At 48.0% G+C, this 23,031-nt stretch overlaps 1 protein-coding gene across 1 annotated transcript in view; it reads left to right on the forward strand.

The window, feature by feature from the left end:
- MTHFD1L (methylenetetrahydrofolate dehydrogenase (NADP+ dependent) 1 like) overlaps nt 1-23,031 on the forward strand; it is a 2,103,853-nt gene that overhangs the window by 274,312 nt on the left and 1,806,510 nt on the right. The window contains exon 5 of the mRNA XM_069608130.1: nt 17,281-17,399. Coding sequence (XP_069464231.1) covers nt 17,281-17,399 — 119 coding nt within the window. The remainder of the gene's footprint in view (nt 1-17,280; nt 17,400-23,031) is intronic.

Consider the following 23,031-nt stretch of genomic DNA (forward strand, 5'->3'; position numbering starts at 1 on the left):
GGTCTTCACAAGCCTGTCCAGGTGCTCCACCTCCATTCTTGCAAACAGGTTGTCGTTGCTAATCTTCAGGACGCCATCCAAGTCAGCGAGGGCCCCACGGATGATCTTCTGAAAAACCTCTGCCGCAGACGACACACCAAAACTCACACATTTATACCGGTAGAGGCCATGGTGCATGGTGAACATTTTGTGTACCGAGAATCCAGGTGTAACACCACCTGATGGTAATCGGCTCAAAGATCGAGTTTCGAGAAGCAGCGCGTACCCTACAGTTCTGCAATGATGTCATCAATCGTGGGTGTGATGTTTGCGCTTAATCGCCTTGTTTGGGAGCCTCATGTCCACATAGATCCGTACAGTCAGGTTGTTGGGATTTCTGGCAATGACAATCTGAGACCCCCAGGGGGCCGGACCATCCACTTTCTCGATTATATCCAACTCCACCAGACTGTCCAGCTCTTATCCACAAGGTCCCACAGGTGGAATGGTTCTCCAGAGTTTCAGGGCAATGGGTTGTATCGACTCATCGATATGGAGCCTCACCGGGTTGCCCGCCATGCGGCCAATTCCTTCGAATACCTGGCTGTATTTCGCGAGCAGCCCCTGCACGTCCTCCACATTCACGGAGTTTGCAAAGCTCACAATGCCCAGTGCCTCTGCTGCTGCACAAGTCAGGAGGGCTTGAACCCTCCTTGAACCAGGCCTTGATGGACGACCCTCCATGCTCTACGTTGGCTACAAACGCCCCAGCCAGCGGGATTGGTTGTTCGCCGACAAATGTAACAATGTGCACTCTTGGCTTCTTTAATTTGGGCAGCACCACCATGGCGTTCTAGTGCACCCTTGCCATTGCATTAACTGACGCCCCTGTGTCCAGTGGCACAACAGTTGATTCATTCACTCTCACCAGACACCGTGGCTGTCTCCTTTGGGTGGTCCGCAGCGCACTGACGCTCGAGATGAAAAAGGTTTTCTTCCTCCTTCGTCATCCTCCTTGTGAGGGGCACCGTCCACCCCTTGGTCTCTCTGGGAGACTTTGGGCGGGTGCTGTGACCTAAAGAACCCTGGCCCCCTTGGGCTCACCACCGGCACTGGAGCTCTACACATGCGGGCGTAGTGGTCAAGCGCCCCGCAACATCCACAAGCCTTCCGTTGCGCTGTGCATTCAGCAGGTTGTGGGAGGTCATACCCAAACTTTGTACACAAATCAAGGGCCCTTGGACCCCTGTCCCGCTGGCCTCCGCTTGGACGCCTGGCTTCTCTGCCACCTTGACCACGGCCCATTGCACGCACATGGTCCACTTTCCTTGGGTGCACAGCCGCATCCATCCTTGATGCACGCACCTCTGACACTGCTTGGCAGCGTCCAAGTTCCAGTATGCAAGGCAGCGTGATTCCCAGCTCTCGCAGCACCTGCCTACGTAGTTTGCCAAACAAACAGCCCTGTATGTGCTGGTTCATAATCATTGCATCAGGAGTATCCCAGGCGCACGACGGGGACATGCGCTGCAGTTGCCCATAGAAATTGTCCAGGGACTCCTCTTTTTTGCTTGGTGCTGCACAACACAAACTGCTCGTAGTCTGCGTTGGCAAGCGGCATGAAATGCTCTCGCAGCGCGTCCTTGGCTGCAGCATATGGCGCATTTGCATGTGTCAGGGACTGAAAAACCTCATGTACCCCCAGTCCTGCTGAGTATAGGAGCATAGCTACCTTGCTGTCTCCCCAGTGGCCCGGAAAAACATGTCCAGCCTATCGATCCACTCTCCATTTCGGTCCCAGGCTGGATGTGGCCCCTGAAATATCAAACTTGGGCATTGGTGTGAGCGCCCCTGCTGTCTCGGCACATACGCAGCAACTGGGCCAGCTGGCCCTGGTACTTAGAGGTCAGCGGGCGCTGCAGCAGCATGGTCATCCATGGTAGCGAGCGCAGAGGCACCCCACTAGACTACTGGGGCTGCAACTCACTGACTTGCTGCTCCAGGCACAACTGTGCACAGTGTTCAATATGATATTGGCCAGACACACCCCCTTCAGCTACTTCTGATCTTCCTCCACCACTACATAGCCAGCCAATGCCCTACCAGACACCTTCAACTGTCCCAAAAGAAATTAGGCCGTAGAGCCACTTGGCACTGTAGGGCACTAAACACTTTAGCCCCCCTTCACCAATGTCCAAACAGCCAGGAATAACAAAGAAGGATCTCCTATACCATAGATAATTGCTCCAGAAATTGAGTGGGGTGGGCCCAGGGAAAAAATAACAAGATTGTAGGCCTCCCCCAGCTCCTCACCTCACACTCAACGTGTTAGAAATGTCCACAGCACTTCTAAATGAAGAATATGCAGCACAGTCCTGTCCCCTATGTAGGGAATCCATAAATTTCACGTGGAAGGGCGCACAAGCACTCCTGAAGGATGCGCTACCCTCTCCACCATGTGTGCAAGATGGCGGCCAAAACCGTGTGGTCCCCGCAGGCTCTGCGGCATGAGAAGATGGAAAAGAAATTTTAAAAATGCTCTGCTTCCTCATCACCTATGCCAGTTCCCTGCCTCGTCGACACTGTTGCGTAGTCACAAGCTCCTGTGTGACCCCCGTAAACTCACCACTGTACAGAACACACATGAGATGAATGCTCTTAGTTCGGGCTCCACGGTTGCTCTGCCGTGTGTGTACGCCCTTAAAGGGGGCTAGTTGGTAAATATATTTACACCCTTTAAGATATCCCCCTGGCAGCTGCTAACCCCGCAGTAATCTAGACTGGCTTTTTTTTTTTAAACTTTATTTATTGATTTCCAACAGAAAAAGTGAGACAGTTCAACAAATCCTCCCCCCTCCCCCCTTCTGTAGAACACCCTCCAGTAACAGTTCGCTATAACAATTCCCAAACTCCCATACCCTCCCTTCCCATTCCCCAAACTCCCTTCCCCTGAATACCAAAACTCAGCCCTCCATCCCCACCCACCCCCCACACCTCCTCCCCCACTCCCTTCCAACCCTCCCCCTCCCCAAATAAGGCATCATCATTCCTCCTCCCCCGGCACCGCAGTCGGACACCAGATTCTCTTAATCCTATAAACTCAGGGACAATCCACCCTTCATCTCTAGCCTCAAATTCCCCCCCTCATCATCACTCCTTCACCGCCGCCAGTCGTTCATGGCAGGCGCAAGTCATTATCCCTTGCCAGATCATTCAATAGCTGAGCCCAATGTATCGTTATCTCCCCTACATCCCTCTCCCTCTTCAAATTCTGCAACACCGTCGCCTCCGCCAACCCCATCTCCTCACATCCTTCCTCCACAGTTGGACTGATGGGCCCTCGGGGGATTTCCATGCAATCGCCATACAGCGTTTTGCCAGGATTAGTAAAAAACGACCCATTCTAGTCCGTAGCTCGTTCTGCTTCCCCCCAGCAGAACTCCCCACAAACAAATCTCCGGCCGACGTTCCAAACCAGTTCCCAATAATTCATTTATGCCTTTAAGCACTTCCTCCCAATACTCCACGATTGCCCCACACTCCCACACCATGTGCCAGAACCCTGCTTCCTCCGTCCCGCATCTAGGACACCCCCGAATGATCCCCCCCCCCGCATCGCCTTGAGCACCAACGGGGTTACATATACCCTGTGCAGGATATTAAATTGAACCAGTTGGAAACACGCATTCCTCGAGGACTTCCTTACCAACTCCCAAACCTTTTCCCATTCCTCATTCGAAATTGAACGTCCCAAATCCACCTCCCACTTCTCCTTCACTCTCAGCCCCCGTCCCTTCTCCCTTTCTCCAAGGGCCTTATAAATTTGCATGATACGCCCTCGCTTCTCAGCCCGATCCAGTAGGACTCAAAGAACCGGGCAGGGCTCCGGTTCATCCGGGATCCCCTCCCACAGTTCCGCTAACCGTCTTACCACCGCTCCATAAGCTAGGAAAACCCCCTGTGGTAGATCAAATCTGTCACACCACTCCCTACAAGTAAGGACCCCCCCCCCTCAGAGGTCCCCTACCCTTACACATCCTTTCACCCACAACCTCCGTATCCCTACCCTTCCAACCGCCTGCCGAATTTCCCAGTCCGCTCCCCATGGGAGGTCCGGATCATACCGACCCTTAACCCCCGTTCCACCCCCATACTTCCTCCAGGCCTCCATCACCGCCTCGAACACCACCGATGTCCCCACTTTACCCCACGGGCACCACAAAAGCTCTGCCGGCCTACCACCCCCCTGCACCAACCTCGTCAAAGTACCCAGGAGCTCTACCTCCGGGTGATCCCACAAGCAACACCAATTGCAACTGTGCCGCCACAAAATATTTCACAAAGTCTGGGAGACCCAATCCTCCTTCCGCCCTTGACCTCCGTAACGTCTGTAGGGACAGCTGACTTCTACCCAAGTTCCAAAATAATTCCCTAATGTTGACATCCAACATTTTGAAGAAAACCCTCTTCGCCACATACGGAATAGTCGTGAAAAAATAGAGCAACCGCGGGAGAATTGCCATTTTGCACAAAGCCACCCTGCCCATCAACGAAAGCGGAAGGGCTTTCCAAAACTGGATAGAGTCCCCCAATTTAGACAACACCCCCCCCCCCCCGTGTTGTGCACAAAGGTGTCTACTACTTCATGGAACACCCGGATTCCCAGATATCGAAAGGATTCCGTCTCCCATCTTGTCCCCAGGTCTGGCAGTTCCTCCATCGGACGACCTCGGAGCCCTCCCAAGGGAAATAAAATCGATTTGTCTGGATTAATACAAAACCCCGACATTGCCCTAAAATTGCGCAGAATTTCTAAAAGATCGGGAAGATACACTTTAGGGACCTCCACATACAACAAGTCGTCAGCATATAGGGATACAATATGCCTCTGTCCTACTACTTCAATCCCCGCTTCCCCCATTTCTTGTCGCAGATACGCCGCCAGGGGTTCCAGGGCCAAGGCAAACCAGATCGGCAAGGCTGCACACCCCTGCCTAGTCCCTCTCTCTAACTACCACGTTTCCGAGACCCAGTCATTGGTCTTCACCATCGCCTGTGGTTTGGTATACAACAACAGCCACCAAACCATGGTCTCCCCGAATTCAAACTCCTGCAGGACCCGAAACAACCACTTCCACTCCGTGTCAAACGCCTTCATGGCATCAAATGACGCCAGGGTGAGGTCACGCTTTTGCAATCTCAACTGGTCCATCACATGGTGTAGCCGGGAGGTATTGCCCAATGTGCTTCTCCCCCCTATAAAACCACACTGGTCCGGGTGTACCAGTTTCGGGGCCACCACCGCCAACCTGGCCGCTAGAATCTTCCCCAGGATTTTCCCATCTACATTTAAAAGCGAAATGGGCCGGTATGCCGCCCGGTCCCTCGGGTCCTTCCCTTCCTTTAGAAGCACAGTTATCACTGCTTCCCTCATCGACTCCGGGAGAGAGCCCTCCTGAAAGGCCTCCTCATATACCTTCTGGAGTTGCGGGACCAGTAAATCGGCGAATTCCGCATAGAACTCCACAGGGAGTCCGTCACTCCCCGGCGCTGCACTTCTACGTATAGTGCGTATCGCCCAACGGATATCGTCCTCCCCTATGGGGGCGTCTAGCTCCTCCCGGCTTTCCTCCCCCAGCTTCGGCAGCTGGATCATCTCCATGAGATCCTCCACATCCAGCTCCACATATTCTCCTCCGCTCGTGTAGAGTCTCTTATAATATACCGCGAAGGCCGCATTAATCCCCCGTTGCGTGCCAACAATCTCCCCAATTGGCAGAGCGAACCTGGGTAATAACCCGGTTCGGTGTTTCCCTACTGATAAGCCATGCTAAGAGCTTGCCCGCCTTATCCCCATCGCTGTGGAGTCGTACATCTCTTCGGCTAGCATCAAAATGCGTCAACTCTACCAACGTCTTCCGGTGGGACTCCAATGTCTGCGCCAACGTTTCCCCCACCTCCTCCCTGTCCGCCACCTGCCTATCCAATCTCGCTATCTGAGACTCCTTCTGCCTCAATGTCTCCGACGCCTCCTCATCCCAACCACCGTGGCTAAGCACTTCCCCCTAATCATCGCCTTAAATGCATCCATAATACCCCCCGTTTCTCCACCGTGCCCTTATTTAGCTCAAAATACCGCTCAATCTCCACTCTGAGCTCTGCCACAAACACGCCATCCCGTAGCGTCTCCGTTCACAGCCGCCATAACCGTCGCGGTGGAATCTCACTGGGCTCGCACAATACCATCACTAGGGGGGAGTGGTCTGAAAAGGTGCGCCCTAGATAAGTAGTCTCCCCAAAATAATGATAATATTCCCTTCCCACCACCATATAATGAAGCCATGAGTAGGAACCGTGTACTCCCGAATAGTAAGAGAACTCTCTCTCCTCCCCATGTTTCTCCCTCCACAATTCCACCAGGTCCAACTCCCGTAACACCTTCCGCAGGGAATCTGCCATATTCTTCTTCACCCCCCCTAGTGCTCTGCCCGTCCAATCGTTCATCCAAGAGGCAATTACAATCTCCACCCCCCATACTATCATGTCTCCTCTGTAAGGCCCCATTCTACGTAACACCGACGGGAAGTACTCCCTATCGTCTACATAATGCGCGTAAGAATTGATCAAACATAATGACTTACTCCCCCTCATGCCACGGGTCACAACTGTCCTACCTTCCCCATCGGTCAACCTGCACTCCAATTTCAGCGGTACCCCCCGCACCACCCAGAAAAGAACCCCCCTCGCCTGAGTGGAGTACGCTGTGCCCCGTACCTGCCCTCCCCCATTGTTTCTCTAGCTTCCCTAATATCTCCGCATTCGCAGGTGTCTCCTGCAACAGGGCCACCTTCTGCGTCTTCAGCTCTTACTTCCAGCATCCGGATAGCCCCCACGAATCCCGCCACCTGGTTCTTCAGCCTCTGGACCTCATCCTCCACCGTGCTGACCCTTTGCTCTACTTCGGTTACCCTCTCAGAAACCTTACGGAGGTCTGCTCTCACCAGGGAGACATCCACTCCCACCTCCTTAATACTCTCTTGGAGGGTGTCTCTCGAGACTTGTATCGCCTCCATTAGCGCGTCCAGGGTAATCACACTCCCCCGCTCCCTGGCGCTCTGGGCCCTCCTGTCGGCGCACAGCGTCCTTAGACTCAGCATACCTATCCATCCGGTGTTGGGTCTTACCCATAATGATGCCATCACCCTTCCTCCCCATCCCTAAGTGCGAGGTCTGTGCCTTATCCGTCGCGGCTTCCTCCGGATCAGCACCTCTTCACTCCCCTACGCTTCCCCACTGGCCTCTTTACCTTGCAGCAAGTCGTACTGGCCGCCCCCCCCCCCCCTCAGTACAAACTCCAGGGGGCACTGCCCACCTCCCACCGGCAGCCAACAGTTTCCAGTCTCAGCCACGGTCCCTCCTCGTCTCCACTCCTCGAAAAGGCTCTGCGGCTGGTCTAGTATTTTACGGGGAACCGCCAACCTTCTCCCACGACCAAGCCTCCAGCCCTTTGCAACACCGGGGATACGGCCTCTCCGAACACCCTCCTGCTGAGGCTCACAACCCCCTTTCTCCTGCAAAGCTCGTCTCGCCGCCGTCACTCCTTCTCCCCCCGGGGCCGTGGCACGTCACCAAGCTTTCCCTGCTGTCCCCCTCAGTGGCTCGCCGCCACCATTTTACTCGTCTCTTCCCGCCAAGGCACCAGCTTGCAAGGTTCTCCACCCGGGGACCAGCACTGCTCTCCGCCGCCGTTCAAACCGCCCATCCGGTGCCCAAACGCCTCCGGAGCCGACTCCCTCCCCAACCCCCCCCCCCCCCCAGTCCACCACAACTCACGGGGGTGCAAACGCAGGATATTCGGTAGGATTTACACTGCTGCACGGGAGCTCCACAGATTCAGCTGCTCATCCGTCGGCAGTTAGCCACGCCCCCCTAGACTGTGGCTTTTAATGTTCCCACGGGCATGAGGGATTTAATCCAGTAAATCGTTTTTGGAAGTTGAGCCTTTTGCAGGTCCACGATGCCAACATGTTTCGCCCTCTCATGTACAGCCCCCATCTGCATGTTCTTAATAGGAGATGGTATCACCTGACAGAACGGGAACCATTGCATAGTCTTGGTGGAAACACCAAGAGTCAAAATTGGGCCCAAAGTCACACATCTCTCTCGGGCATCGTTTGGCCCCCACTGATCTCGGGCATTGTTGGCCCCACTAAGCTATGGTATTATTGTCCTTTGTTTGGTTATATACTTACACCTGCATACATCTGAACACGTCACACTAATAAATTACTAAATCAGATTTTGAAGTATATATTTTTCTACCGTGCTTCTTAGCTTCTCATTGTTACTCATGGTAATTTAGTAAGGCTCACTGATTTCAGCATACACACGCAGTTGGTTCCCTTCCTTGTATTTGGAACTATTTTGTGGAGAATGCCTTTAATTATTAAATCGCACATTTCTGTTGGATTGCTTTCTAATTATTTTGCAGAGGCACAGACACAAACTAGCAAAAGGTACTTGTTCTCTGAACGGGTTCTGAGGACCGACATGACAACACCCATCAGTTGTTGTAAATCAATGATCCTGTAGGTCACTGTTCCGATTCGCTTATCGCTTGATGTGCTTTGCAACCTGAAGTAAACTGCACAGAGAATAAGCGTGTGGCTGACATACCCCGGAGCAGACATTGGGGGTGAGGGGGGTTGAGCGTTGGTGTGCTGCTGCATACTGGGACCAACTGTGCTCTCTCCCCACCTGTTACCTCACCCTGTCGTGTGGTGGGTTGCGGTGCAAATGTCCCAGAAACCATGCATTCTAGGGTTAGAAGACCGATCCTTCTACTTCCACTTTGATGTTTACCAATTGCAGGCAACCTCCTGTGTGATGGTGCTGAAATTCAGAGTAAGGGGTGGGGTGTCAACATGTCATGTACCCAGTAATGCCCGGAGGGTGCCAACAGGCAACTATGCAAAATTTGGTTTAACAGTGTGGAATTGTATAAGGAACAAGGCTTCGCCAAGCAACAAACCAGCCACAAACCCACAAATGTTAACTTATGTAACTGTAGATTGTTTAATGTGCTTCATGTAGCTTTCTTGAACACAGGGTGGCTTTTTAAATGCACCTATACAGCATTATATGTGCGCAACGAAATAAGGAATAGGAGGCGATATAGGATACTCTTAAAATTGTAAAATGTGGAAATAAGAAACATCGCCTCAAATTCCAGCTAGCTTGCTTGACCAAAGCATGTGATACTAGGTAAATCACTTTACATTGCTATGTCTTATTTCCCATGGCTGTCAAATTTGGGGTTAACGAGAAGTGATTTTCTTAAGTGTGCATTATAGAAAATGACTCACTCACGCATAGTTTAATATTCTACATAATTGCTGCTTCTATAGTATTTTACATAGCGAGTACAACAGGCAGAGTTGACTCTTGGCTCATTGAAGGAATGCCACTAGCAGTGAAGCTCTCCACAAAGGCAAGTGAATTAAATGCTACTGCAAAGTTGTGTGGGTGGCAAAGACTTGGAGAGTCTCATGCCAAATTGTGTATCCGCGCATTAAATGATGTGATTTGGGCTAAGGGGGTTAGAACCACTCTGAGTGCCTGATGAATAGTCACAGTTCACCCTTCAAAAATGTGGCAGTACAAAAATATTTGTGGGCCACTCCAAGTGGGAGCAAACCATCCTATAATTCCCTTCTAACCACCTTTCCCTCCTTCTTCTCACTCTTTTGCCCTGCAGGGTGGTGCCAGTGCTGATTGCTGGCCAAAAACAGAAAAATACAACTTCTAGTACTTCTTGGTTGAGATAGAAAAAAGTCAGAGCTAGAAATGGAAAACATCCCTGATGTATGGGAAAGCAATGCAGTTTTTTCTTCAGTTTTTTTTTTTGCACCAGTAACCCGCTTATGCTGTGAAGTCTAACGCAAGGGGATTCTTGTACTCGAAATAGCAAACAGTTGTATTCTTTTTCTGGGGAGAGGGCCTGCTCTCCCTATAAATGGAACATAACTTTTTCTATTTCTAGCTTCAGCTGGTACTCGAGTTTGAAATAGAATAACATGGTCCTTCTCGGGGCAGCAGCCTCCAGTCTATTGCAGGGCTGATTTATGCCAGCAATTGGTCCTGTTGGACTCCGAGTGCTGGATCAGAAGGAATCCTCCCTGCAAGCCACCTCAACCTCCTGCAGTGACATAGGCAGGGAAGGGGTTCCAGAGGGGACAGACCCTGGAGAGGAACCACAAGGGAGAAAACCTCTCGTCGATGTGCAGCACGGTGGAACCAATGAGTAGCTACTGAATAGCAAGAAACCAAGGTAGCTACAACAAATGAAGACAGAAAGAGCTGGATGGCTGAAGGACTGCAGAACAGTCCTGTTCTGAAGAGGAAGGTGGAGTCCGATGAGCAGAACTAGGAATCGATGATAGTCTGCAGAGAGGTTCACTGAAGCAAGAAGGTGAAACAGTGTTTGAGCTGTTAGTAAAGGAGGCAAGAAGTAGTGAATGAAGTACAACACGGGTACAGGAATGTTAGGGATGAGGAAGCCAGGCCATCCAGGAGGAAAGTAAGAGAAACTAAGGGCACAGGGGAAAAAAACAAGAACACAGTGCCAAGGCCAAATGATTGGGTGACTGTGAAGTTTGCGACGTGCTGGTCCCTGGCTGCCGGTGCCTGATATGCTGGTGTTCTGTGGTTGCGTCCATGACTGACGTAACGTCCGGACGTACAGGATGTAGTCTGCTGTGCAGCCACCATCTTGAGATGGGACCTCAGTAACACCATCATTGCCAGGAAGACCAGCCGTCGGCTGGTTTCGTGACACTTTAAATCCTTGCATTTTTTCGCCATTAATCTCTGAAAGTGTGAAATTTCCAGGCCCCTCAAACCACCTGAAATTCGAGTGATTTGACTTTTCCCTCAAACTGGTTCAAGCATGACCAAGATACAAACTGCAATAGTAGGGCAATATAGTAGAAGATATAACGGCACAGCAAACATAGGATCAAATTATTCAATTTAAAAAGTTTGTTGCTGACGCCCCAAGCTATCCATTTTAATTTAGTACTCACCACTGCTTGTTTGGGAGTATCACACAATCGCACAATATTACAGAGTAACTAACACCTTTTGGTTAGAGTCTCAAAAAAGTGTCACCAGAACACAGATGATAGCAGCTGAAAATGACACGGGTAAGTGGCCCGATCGCATATTGATAGGGATGATGGTGGTGGGAGGGGAGGATGACTAGGAATGCCCAGAGAAAAATTGGAGGGTCAATTTGTAATTTTGGTGTCCCTTCGCTCTTTTAATACCCTTGTGGGTACCACTGTATGAAGCATTTTTCTGTAGTAGCAAAACATTTATTTCTTCCTCTTATTTCCCTGTTTCCCGTGGATCATTTGCCTACAGCTGATGGCGGAGATCTGGATCCTGGTGGATATTTAGATCATGCAACCAATTGCCGGCTGAGGAGGAGTATTTTGAATCTCCATTTAATAACCTGTGGGTCTGTCAACACTTTCACAATAGTTTTGCTAGTGCATGTCCTGGCCCGTCTCCAAACAATATCCACAACATAATGTTCTCTTTCGAATAAAAGGTTCAGGACCTCTTTGGAAAAATTGAGTAGTGCTTCCTAAGCACAACATTGTCTTGGTAAAAACCCTAGGTGTGTGCGCCACTGCAGTCAAATGATCCTGCCATGGGACTGTCCAGTGCAGCCACAAGGCCGAAATCATATGGCGTGTGTTAAAAGGGTTAACACCAAGTGAAAGGTGACATTTATGTATCTTCCAGATGTAATGGGTGAGCCCGTGCCATAGCCCAAACCCTTAAAGGTCTTCATCTGGATCAGAGTGGACTTCTTTCTCCAACTACGTGGGTCGATGTGCAAACCATACAAGCAAGGATGGGTAGGAAATGCTGCCACAAACTTAACACAATACGCTAGGGGCAGCACACAACCCAAACTGTGCGCTCTGTACTGGAAGTGAGAGCAATTGCCTGTGTGTTGTAGGACATTTCTCTGATGGAAGTCACTCATGAAAACCGATGTCTTACTGATGTCTTGCCACCATTTGTTGTTCAGCATAAATCAGTCCGCATCTAAAACTTGCCCATCTTGTCTTTCTTCCATTTCTTCCTGGATGTCGTCTCGCATTCTTTGCTCACATTTTATTTTAAACTGAAATCTTTTTCTTTCCTTCTAAGAGATCTCCTCTTTCTATTTTCTTTCCTCCTTGTCATCTTTCTTTGTCATCACTGGGAGATCAATTTGACTCTTCGGTCTCGTTCCAGATTTAGATTTCATGAGTGGTTCGTTTGTGCCGTTTCCAACTATTTTAAATTGAGGAGAGTCGCCCTTTTCTTTCTTCTGCATCTAAACCCTATTTCAATCCTTGTTTTTGTCTCGCCTCCATTATTGTTGCTCCCTTTACGTTGGCTTTCCATTTGCCTTTTCTTCTGTTACATTCGCTCTTGCATTCTGCAGTCTGGATTCTTTTCTTTCGTCGTTCCTCTGCTCCTATCTCTTCATTTCTTGCTTGGCAGAAGTGGCTTCCAGTTCAAAAGTGTTGTGATTGATCTCTATCATCCCACTCATAATCTCTGTTCTGCTTTTTAGTTTCTTCTTTCTGTTCTGCATCCTCCATGTGCTGCCTCATGTTTTCATTCTTTCCAGTTGCTTGCTCCAAAATTATGCCATACACTCCCTGCTTTATATTCGCTCTTCCTCTAATCTTGCTTAATTTAAATCTTAATTTACTCCTGCTTGCCTTTTCTGAATGATTGTTTTAGAACTTTTTCTGTGATTTACATTAGTTTTTTAACTGTGCTTTTTCTTCAAATTTAGTACAGTTTCTTGTCCTTGTAAAGCACTTTGCATAAAACTGCTATACAAATAATGCAAAAAAAGTTACCAATTAAGTCTGCTTAACATTATTGAATGCATCAATGACTAGATTCGAAATGTTAACGTGCCCTCCAAAAATCATCTTGATATTCCTAACATTGTGTGTTCTGATCCTACTTTGAGGAAAATCAAGCCACTTGTAATTTTTGACCTCTGGATTTTAACTACTCACAGTTGTGTAATTTATGGATACCTGCCTGCATCTCGGGACAATGTCAACAGGCTAACACCACCCTAACAACTACTCCTATTGCATCAATGAGTAGATTTCATGCATGTAAGCACACTACCACCTTTTGGACCTAAACAGAATGATTGGGTGTCCTCCATTCCAGGTTACCCTACTAATCTGGCCAAGTTCAGTCACAGCTTAAATTGGAGGGTTACAAGCTTGTTTGTCCTAGGGCAGCCTTCTATGCACTAATCCACAATCATTCAGAACATATATCAGTCATCGTGTGCATACATTAATGACCAGAAGGGACCCATTGCTACATTAATACACCTTCCGTCTCTCGCTGATGACCGTCCCAACGAATGTCATTCTGATCTACAACTATCTTCAACATCAAAACATGCACAACAGCCAGAGTATTTAGAGTGAAACTACTGCTTCCCTTTAGTATCCAACTTAATATAGCCACACATTTGCTTGCGGATTTGGCAACACCTAAAAGCTCTATGTATAGTGAAATATTTACTACAAAAACAGCTTGGAAAACCTCTTCAAGTGAGGTTAATGATTCTGTTTTCACTTTAATCAATCTTCAGCTTTGATGGGCAAAGGTAACGTCTGGCCTTCTCTACATCTACATGGACTCTGGAGCTGAAATCTGGGTAGCATGGATTGCTCCCAGGTATTGCAGATCCTTCATTTTCCACATGCGCCTCACAGTGGAGAACCTCTTCAAGGTGCTCTGTAGAGCAAAAGGTCCTCTGAGAACAGGGTTTACCCCGCATCAACTCGGATGGCATTTTCTCCAGAAAGGTTTTCCAAAGAGCTGATTGGAGCAGAATCCAGCACCTACAGAATTCTGTCATTATTTCTTTAAGGTCTACATTCTAAGCTCTGCAACCAGGTATTTCTTCTTACATATGTAAGACTCCAGATTTTTAAATATATCTTCCATGCTGACAATTCGATCCTCAACCTCATTTATTTCAATGCCTAACCTTTGTTATTATGTGCAACTTCAACCTTGGCAGCAGGAGGATTTCAGATTCTTTCCATGTCAGTAGTAAGGAGGTTTAGTTCCAGAATTATTTTCACTAGATTGTTGTTTAAGGGCCATCTGTGCCTGATCTTTCATAGTGCTATCTTTCATCCGAAAAGCCCTTAGCTGATTTCTCTGTGCAGAGGTGTCTAGTTGAAACCTTTTTTTTATTGGAATTTTGAATAATGACCCAACTGTGCAGTCAAATAAAATCCTGAGTTTTAATACTCGGGTTAATGTACTGCAATGCTTTCTCAGCCCACCAGAACCACCTGTGAGTTCATTACGTACATGGTTATGTAGTAGAGTGCATGCTGGACAAATTGGTGGGAGCAGAGCGCTGTTTATTTCCCGCTGCACCCTTCAGCAACCAAGTCTCCCCACTTGGCTTTCCCTTTACCAAGTCCACCTCAATCACATCCTAAGCCCCCGTCTGGACTTTCTCCTGGAGCATACCGGGATTTCATACTGGTGCACCTCTCCCTCCTAATTACCCCGATTTATTCAATGCACATGCCTAGTGGCACCCCTCGCTGCTGGAATCCACTTTCGAGCATGTGCAGCACCCTCAGGAGGATAACTGACAGGAAGGAATAAAGCAGCTCTGCCTGCTAAGGGAGTCCGCTGTATGCTTTACACAGGATTGGGGGAACGGGTCAATTAGCTGCCGCTCCAGCTGCTTGCCATTTGCTGCCTCTTCGCTCAACCGCTCTCTAGCTCCAGTTTAAAACCTCCTGCCCATGGCCAGAGGAGCTGTCCAGCTGCACCCAGGTAAGCCAAATTAGACAGACAAGTATCTCCAGTCCCAACAGTCAATGACCCGGCCCCTGAGAGGAGCTCGCTCACAAGTCTGTCTTTTGGGACGTTAAGTTCAGCATGCCTTTTGGAGGTACATCCTGCAGCCAATAAGTTAGCACATCATCCAACTCAAAAACACATCAGCATACGTTGTTGAGGGCTCTCTTGTATGAGTTGCTTGAAGCAAATTGTAAGTGTAGTTTAGGGTCACATTATTTTGCAACCTTATTTACAAACTTAATGTTGCAACTTGCTGGATTGCATGCACACGTGGAATAGAACGAGATAGTGGCAGGCACTCCAAAAAAAATTTCTGGGGTTTGAGCACCCGCCCTCCCTATTCCTCGATTGGGCTATTGGGGAGTAAGAAGCAATACTAGAGGGGGTTCAATGTGCAGCGTGGTGTTCCTGGATGCAAAGGCGCATCAATTCCTTTGTGAAGTGCAGGAGACATGAGGCTAAGATGTCGACCCGTTACTTCAGAGTGCAAGTGCTTAGCAGGAGAAGGCCTGTTTTCTGGTTCTTTACTGCTTGCATTCCTTAGTCTAGTCTTTTGATATTGTGGCTCCTGATGCTGCAGAGGCTTCCAGAGATGGTGAGAATTTCAGGAAGCTTTGAAGGTGTCACATACATGGAGAAATGACTTGCATCCTTCTGTTAAGGCTGAGGTGATGTCCCATTTCTTTTATCCTCTGACAAGACGAAGTGTTGGATAGCTCAATGGGTTTCAAGTATGTTGCACTCCAGTGAGAAGGGTATTGCCACTGTTCAAATGGGAAGGAACCACGTCCTGGACAACTGTTCTTAATTCTGCGGCTAGAATAAAAGGCTTGCTTTTCTGCAGAAGGAGCTGGAACTTGTCTGACTGGGATGTGGGTCTGGAAGACCGTTATCTAATGATAAAGCGGAGGGACTTAGCTCTCAATGTGAGCTGCGGGAGAGAAGCCATCATGCTTACATTTTATCAGCTAGTTTCAGTTTGAGGGTTTGGTAGAACCCCAGAATAGGATATATTGTAGTGTTGGTGTTCCCTTTCAAGCAGGTGCTTTATCAAAGTTTTAAGAGCCAGACCCTGAGATTGTCTCTGGATGTCGCTGACTGGACTGACTTTTGGTAGAGTTGAGTGTTGTCAGCTTATTGGTGAATATTGACGTCCAGTTAGAGAGGAGTTCCCCAGTATTTCCATAAACACATCAAGGATGCCTCCAGATAGGATAAACCCTTGTGGGTCTCATGTTACTGGGTGGTGTTTGGAATGTAGTGATGCCGTTATGGATAAAATGGGGTCTGCCCATGTGGCAGGACGAAAATCATAGTAGAACTGTTATTGAAATCCATGCAGTTGGAAAGTATGTTGAGAAGTGCTTCTAAGTCGATGGTATCAGACGGCTGATGGGTAGAGTAGAACAAATAAACAAATGTCACTTAATTGCAATTCAGTTACTCTTTGGGTTTAAGCCAGGATTGGGGGATCAGCCAGCATCTATGCCTTGCCAGGCTGCTAGATGGAATAATCGAAAATGTAATGAGTTTTTTCCTTGCAGGCATATGGCAGGTGAGGACCCTGCTGCTTAGGCAAGGGCAATTTATCTCTGATGCATACAAGTGAAGCTCCCATCTGGGTTGGCATGGTAATGCGGGCTGCAACTTCACATATACAATACAATTTCCACTTCATTGTTTTCCGTTGTTTCATTGGGATAGAGGAATGTGGGTGAAGGGGTTCTTAGAAGGTACAACCCAGCGGGAAGGGTTAGGACCAGAGTGGCATCATGGTCGAGGAACATGTTTATCTGCAATACCATAGGTAAAGACCTAACCTCTGAGACTGCAAACTATTAGATTCTTGGAGCCTACTGGGAGCACCCAAACGCCTTTCCTGCAGTAAGTAGTACACATTGTTCGTGCAGACAAAATGGAAAGGCTTTTGTGGCCTTCTGGTTGCTTTGAAGCATGATCACAGGAGAGATTTGATGCTTGGTGATGCAGTGTGTATGCTGCCTTTGGGAGTGTACCTTGGTGACAGAGAATAGAGGCAAGAAAGGGACTGCACCTCACGCATTGTTTGAAATCAGGGAATGTTGGTCCTGTTTGTTTTAGAGACCATATTTTTGGTTCACTTTGAAATGGTATAACTTTTCAGCTAACTTCCAAATTAGTCTTTAGGGAACGGTCATTTAAAATTCACTTACCCTATTGAAGAAGATCTGGCAGGTTCTGTGTCTTTTAAACATGGGTTACTGTACCAGTTCTTCCGGTTTACACAATGTTTGATGGAATGCATTATAGCAGTGTTTAAAATATTGTATCTTGTGTAGTTTACTTGTTGGGGACTCATGTCTTGTTTTTCTGCTTACTCCATAGATTATTGATGAAATCTTGAAGCTTAATGAGGATCCTAAAGTTCGTGGTCTGGTCCTTCACCTGTCAACAAACAGCGGCAGAGTACTGAATGCTGTAGATCCAGAGAAGGACATTGATGGGTAAGACCGCAACCTGATTGATGCACCCTCTTAGAGAAATAATTTCCCAGTTCTCTTGGCAAACTGTGAAGAACACTCATTTTCTAGAGCTTTTTGTTTCCCTCCTACCTCGCCAACTGCTAGTAGTATGTTCAGATGGACTCCTCGACTGTCAACGCTACCCGTCCCCTGTGGTGTCCAGGTTCCATCCTCTCCCCAGTGATCTTGAATCTATACATGGAGCCACTGAGAGCCCTCCTAGCCACACACATCCACCAATACACTGATGAGACACAGCTATTCCTCAAGATTGACTCCATACAGACCTGGCTATCGAACATGAACATGAACCGTTAAAGTTTCACAGCCGAGCTCACCTCCTACGCCAAGTCCCTCTGGGACCCTGGGTCCACATTGACTAACACCTCTCCTTCAAGACACAATTAGCTAGGAAAACTCAGACAGCTTAGTATTGGCTCTTCCCTCCTACGGAAAGACAAGCCCTTCCTCCCTCCAAACAGTTTTAGATCCACCGGTAAGTACTGGTACTATTCCACCTGGATGGGGCAATGCCCTCCTCGAAGGCCGCCCGTTGTCATCCTGACAAGAGTCCTACACGCGGCCGCACGACTCATCAAGGGTTATGCAGATACCACATCACCCTGGCTCTCATCGACCTTCACTGGCTCCCACTGCACGCACAAATCACCTTCAAGTCTTGCTGCATCATCTATAAGGCAGTCGCCTCAAGCCACCCAGCTACCTTGCAGACAAGCTCAGCATCTCCAGCAGACGGCGCACCACTACACGTGTAGACATGAAATTCGACAGTGCAAAAAGGAAAGCACCAGAACACTAGCCTTCTCTGCCTATGCTCACGAACATGGAACCTCCTCCCGGTCTGCACCAGACTCTCCCCCCATGCTCCTACAAATCAGAAAAAAACTCGAGACCCACCTCTCACCTACTCAGCAGCTAGGCCATCATGTCGCCCCCCCTGCATCTCCTGACTCGCTATATGCCACTTCCCCTCTCCTCCCCGCCACCCAGTACAGCAGTACCCTTTCTCTGTGCCCCTCTGTATCCTACCCCCGTTGTATAGCTGTTCTGTTACCTCTGAAAAGCGTTCTGTAATGCATCTGTCCTGTTGTATTGCTCTGTAAAGCGCTCCGTTACTTCTCAAAGCTAGGTCTGCGCTCAATAAATATAATAATATTTGGGTTATCTAGCATTTTGTCCAGAAATGCTGGCTCTGGGACACATCTTCATAAGCACTTAAGCATTTAGTAGTGACATCCACAATGATTGTGAATGAGGTGCAGGTAACTAGGAGAGGCACTCGGGACGATGCACATCAAAATAGCCAACACTGCACCAATGTATTGTATTCATGCAGGGCTTAGCCTCTCTTCAGGTGTCCATATGCTTGCTGGAGCAAGTGATGAGGGATCTACAGTGGTTTCGACTACTTTGAAAATGCAGTCAGGCAGGCTAATGTTCCGACGTGAAGGGCGATAGTTTGTTAGGGGAGCTAGAAGGGAATGGGCCAGAACATGGGACTAATGCAAGATGGTTTTTGGACAGTCTAGTGGTTAACGGAGACAATATAGGCTAGGATGGGGCATGTAGGTTGTTGATTGAATACAGGGTGTACTGGGAATTCATAGTCCTGTAGTTCAACATAGGCCAATAAGCTTTCTGTTGTAATGTGAAGTCTTGTGTATGCATGTGTATCATTCAACCCAACACCCTAATTCCTCCTCCAATGATTTAAGAAGCCCTTCCATATAGCGTGGACTCTAGAGTATGGCTCAATTCAATGGTCCGTTAACCTTGAATATTGAGGCAGCCTGGACCCCCTTTTTGTGTTGTGAACAAACCTATGCTGAAAATTCCCTAGACAGCCTGTAGTCTCTGGTCCGATATTTTTATACTCGGATCACTCCCCATCCAGCTGTAGTGGGGTTGAAATGGGCAATGATTCCACTATTATTGACCCATGCCTAGAACGTTAGCCCATAACAACTTGCAATCTGGCCCAGAATCTCTTCTCCAAGCATTGGAAATCCAGTGCAACAGCAGAAACGTACTCCTACTGGCAGTGGGAAACTGCACCACACTGGGCAAATTTCGATTCATAAGAAGATTCTCTACCGTCGTTTCGTACGTGCCGCTGGTTCAGAACCCTATGTCGGACCTAAAATCTCCTTTACACCAGTGCCTCATGATCTTTTCATACTCCCGTGTAATGCGCCTCAGAGTTTTGAAGCAATGTCTACATTATGAAACTGTAAACTGATGGTTGGGAAGGCAACCATGGGAGGGTGAGCAGGGGGCTTGGGGGTGGAGTTGAGGGGAGAGAGTATGGATGAGATTTTAAAGGCTAAACTATGTCAAAGTGGGCAGCAGAAACAATGCATGATTTATTGGCTTCAGAACAAACTCCAGAGAAACCTAGTAGCCCTCACATTGGGACTGAAGAATCAGTCATTATCTTCTAGTTCTCTCCCAGTCGCACACAATGTTGATGGCCAACGCAGGGTTCTTTTGATGAAGTGCGCAAAGGATTAATTAAGCTGTGCCAAGAAACCTCGTTCATACAATACCCCTCCCAGTAGGTGGATGGGTCAGTAGCATGTGGTATATGACAACCTTGGGGAGATATGACCTCACCTGAAGAAATGCATAGACCTGTTGAGAGCATGGACTGACGGTCCCCTCACTGACTGTGTCCTGAGGTGGAACACTGTTATGCTCACCTGGTATCCCCCGGGACGCCACCCAGCTGGTTTACTCGCTGGTATGCTTCTCAGCTTTGCCCTGATGTGGTCTGCGGGGAACGTTCTGCCTTGAGGTAGAATTAGGCGTGCTCTCCGTCCTGCCTTCTTTGCAGGGGCACGTTGTCTTTCATGGGCCAGTGCGGTCCAGTTACTTCACTGACGCCGGCCTGTTTGATATTGTTCAGGTAGATCTTATTGCTGCTGTTCAGTTTTGTTGCTATCCTGCATGCCTTTCTTTGTTTAAATTGTCTCTTTTTTTCTCCCTTAGGTATGAGGAGCTTCAGCCTGGCGAACTGGCTTGGTTGAGCCCCGCCGGTAAATGATGGCGCATTAAGAGCGCTATGATGCGGTAAGTAAGCGCTTTGCGCAGCGCTGCAAAGTCTTGCCTTTGCTAACCTGTGTTTTCCTTCCGGTCGCGGAGTTCTTCAGCGTGAGTGGAATGTCCGGAGTGGTGCCAGCCGAGAGGCGACCAGCCAGGTAAGCCTTTTGAGCAGTTCGTAATTTGTAAATGTCTATACAGCTTTCTTTAATATTGCCTTTATCTTCCTCTTTCAGGTCGTTCTGTCCGGGAGGCGTACAGATTCGAGGAAGCTGTTCTCAGTAGCTGCGAGTGTTTAAAGATGAAGACTGCAGGTAAGATGCTGCTGCTAATGATGTTCCTTTTGTCTCCTTGCAGGTTCTGCTTCTCCGAGGGAATAGCTGGACACGGTGAGCGTCCCGTTTCAAGCTGCAAAGTAACACGAAGCATGTTCTGCAGTCAGGGTGTGGTTTATATAGCCCAGGTAAAGTAGTACCAGGGAAAGTAGTTCCAGGCCTGCCACACCCAAAACCCTGCCTTCATGTTGGCTGACAATACAATAAAGTAGTTCCCAAGCACATTGTTATTCATGGTTTGAGCCTGGCGCCATAGGCGCCAGGACTGGCCCCATGAGGGCTTTTGAAGAGGATGCCAGGCTCTAGAGGCCCGAGTCCTGACTCCACCTGGCCAATGGGTTTGCCAGAGGGGGTTTTGGGCAAGGTTCGTGACAAACACAATGTGTAAATGATTAGGAATGTGAGCAGTGGGAGTCCCACAAATTGATGGGCCACGACTTGTTTGCCTTACTGTATGTGTTTTTATTCCTGTAATGCAACTGACCCTCTACTAGCTGGTGACCATACATCGGGAGTCCTACAAATGTTGCCTCTAACCTTTGGGGAGGTTATGTGGCCTGAGGAAGGCTGGGTCGTGAAAAAGGAATATTGACCCATAGAGCCGAAACTATAGTTGGTAATTGTCATATGTAGTACAGATGTTAATTTGAAGAAAATTACATGTAAATCAACTGTTTTTGTGTTGCAATGAGAATTACGTAGCTGTCACATTGTCTGCAAGTAAGAGAGGGTAGTGGCACATGAACTTAGATTTATTGGTGCCAGCTGAGAACTAGTTGTATCACCCCTTATGTATGATGATGTGTTGATCGTGTAAGGTTATGTTATTATGTGTACGAGGAGAGAATGTTTGGTGTCGGACTGTGTAGTGAGATTTCTATGGTAATTGAGTTGTATGTTGGGTAAGAAGATTTATTTAGTTATTTTTCTCTGTTGAATATATTTGGTTTGTATTAGGAGTATTGATATGTTAGAACAAATATCTGTATTTTTTATTACCTGTTGGTATTCTAGTGAGCCTGTGTTCCAATTAGAAATGGTTGATAGCCCTCCCTCCCCCCGCATGAGAAAAAGATGAGCTAGGTCGAGGACTCCGTCTTGTTTGTGCTAACCAGGAACCTTCGGTCACTGCTCCGTCTATCCAGGCATAGAGCGATTAGTCATGACTCCAGGATGGCAGATCCTATGCAAATGCTCGCTGATGTTCCTTGGCAAAGATTTAGTTTTTCTGTCGATGCAAAATACTAGTGTGATTTGAAACTACGTTTCTAATGCAAGGATTATGATGTTTTTGCCACAAAACAAGCCGTTTTATGAGAGCAACTCCTTTGCAATTGAGTACATCTCAAACTACACACCTGCTGCTTTCACTGATGGAGCAAAGCTGGTGGAACCAGTGAGGCCTATGGCAGCGTCGGTCTTCAGCCTTTTCTGATGGTGTAGCTGACACAAGTTTCATAAGAGAAGGGGTCCATGTCCCATTATTTGGAATATAAGTGCAGGCGGCAGAAGCTGTAGTCACATGAGTGTTCTATAGAAGTTGAGCAATCGCTGAAAAGTTGCAGGTGCATCTGAAGAAGCATAGAGAGGGGAGTTTCACTTTAAGGTTTGACTAACCTGAAATCTGGTCACTTTACTAAGGACTTTAAAGCAACCTTTGTGCTAGATGGCTGTGTCCAAAGCTCATGGTGTAGTAAGTTTCACCTTCTTACCATAGTTGACTCCTTGGGGCCCATTAACATGGGTGGAAACTTGAATACAGTGTTTGTAGAGAGATGCTCGCCATCTTTCCTCCTATAAAGACTGTTTCACCAGCTGATCTCCTCTAGCAAAAGATGGCCTTTAAAAGTTCGAGTCCACTTTTGAACTATCAGTTTACTGAAAGGATCATACTCAGTCATCACTTATTGGAATTCTAGCACACAAATACTGAATAGTCTTTGTCCAGAATTTCCTCCAGTCTAGAGACTGGTTCCATATTAGTGGGAAAAACTGGTTTTCTTAAAGTTTATGGGACCAAGTTTTAAATTGATGATTCAGATCCCAAATTGTTTTCTTGGATGATGGCTTTCTTAAAAGCTATGTCCGCTAGGGAGATAAGTGTTGCTGAAGCATTGTGTGTGGATGAGTCTCCGACATTTCTTCTTAGATATGCATGTTCCATAGATTCACTCTTCTACAGATGTTTCTGTCCTCACCGCCATTTCACAGATGAAGCA

The sequence above is a fragment of the Ambystoma mexicanum genome, chromosome 4q (assembly GCF_040938575.1).
Source record: "Ambystoma mexicanum isolate Mex_15411 chromosome 4q, UKY_AmexF1_1, whole genome shotgun sequence".
Classification (NCBI taxonomy): domain Eukaryota; kingdom Metazoa; phylum Chordata; class Amphibia; order Caudata; family Ambystomatidae; genus Ambystoma; species Ambystoma mexicanum.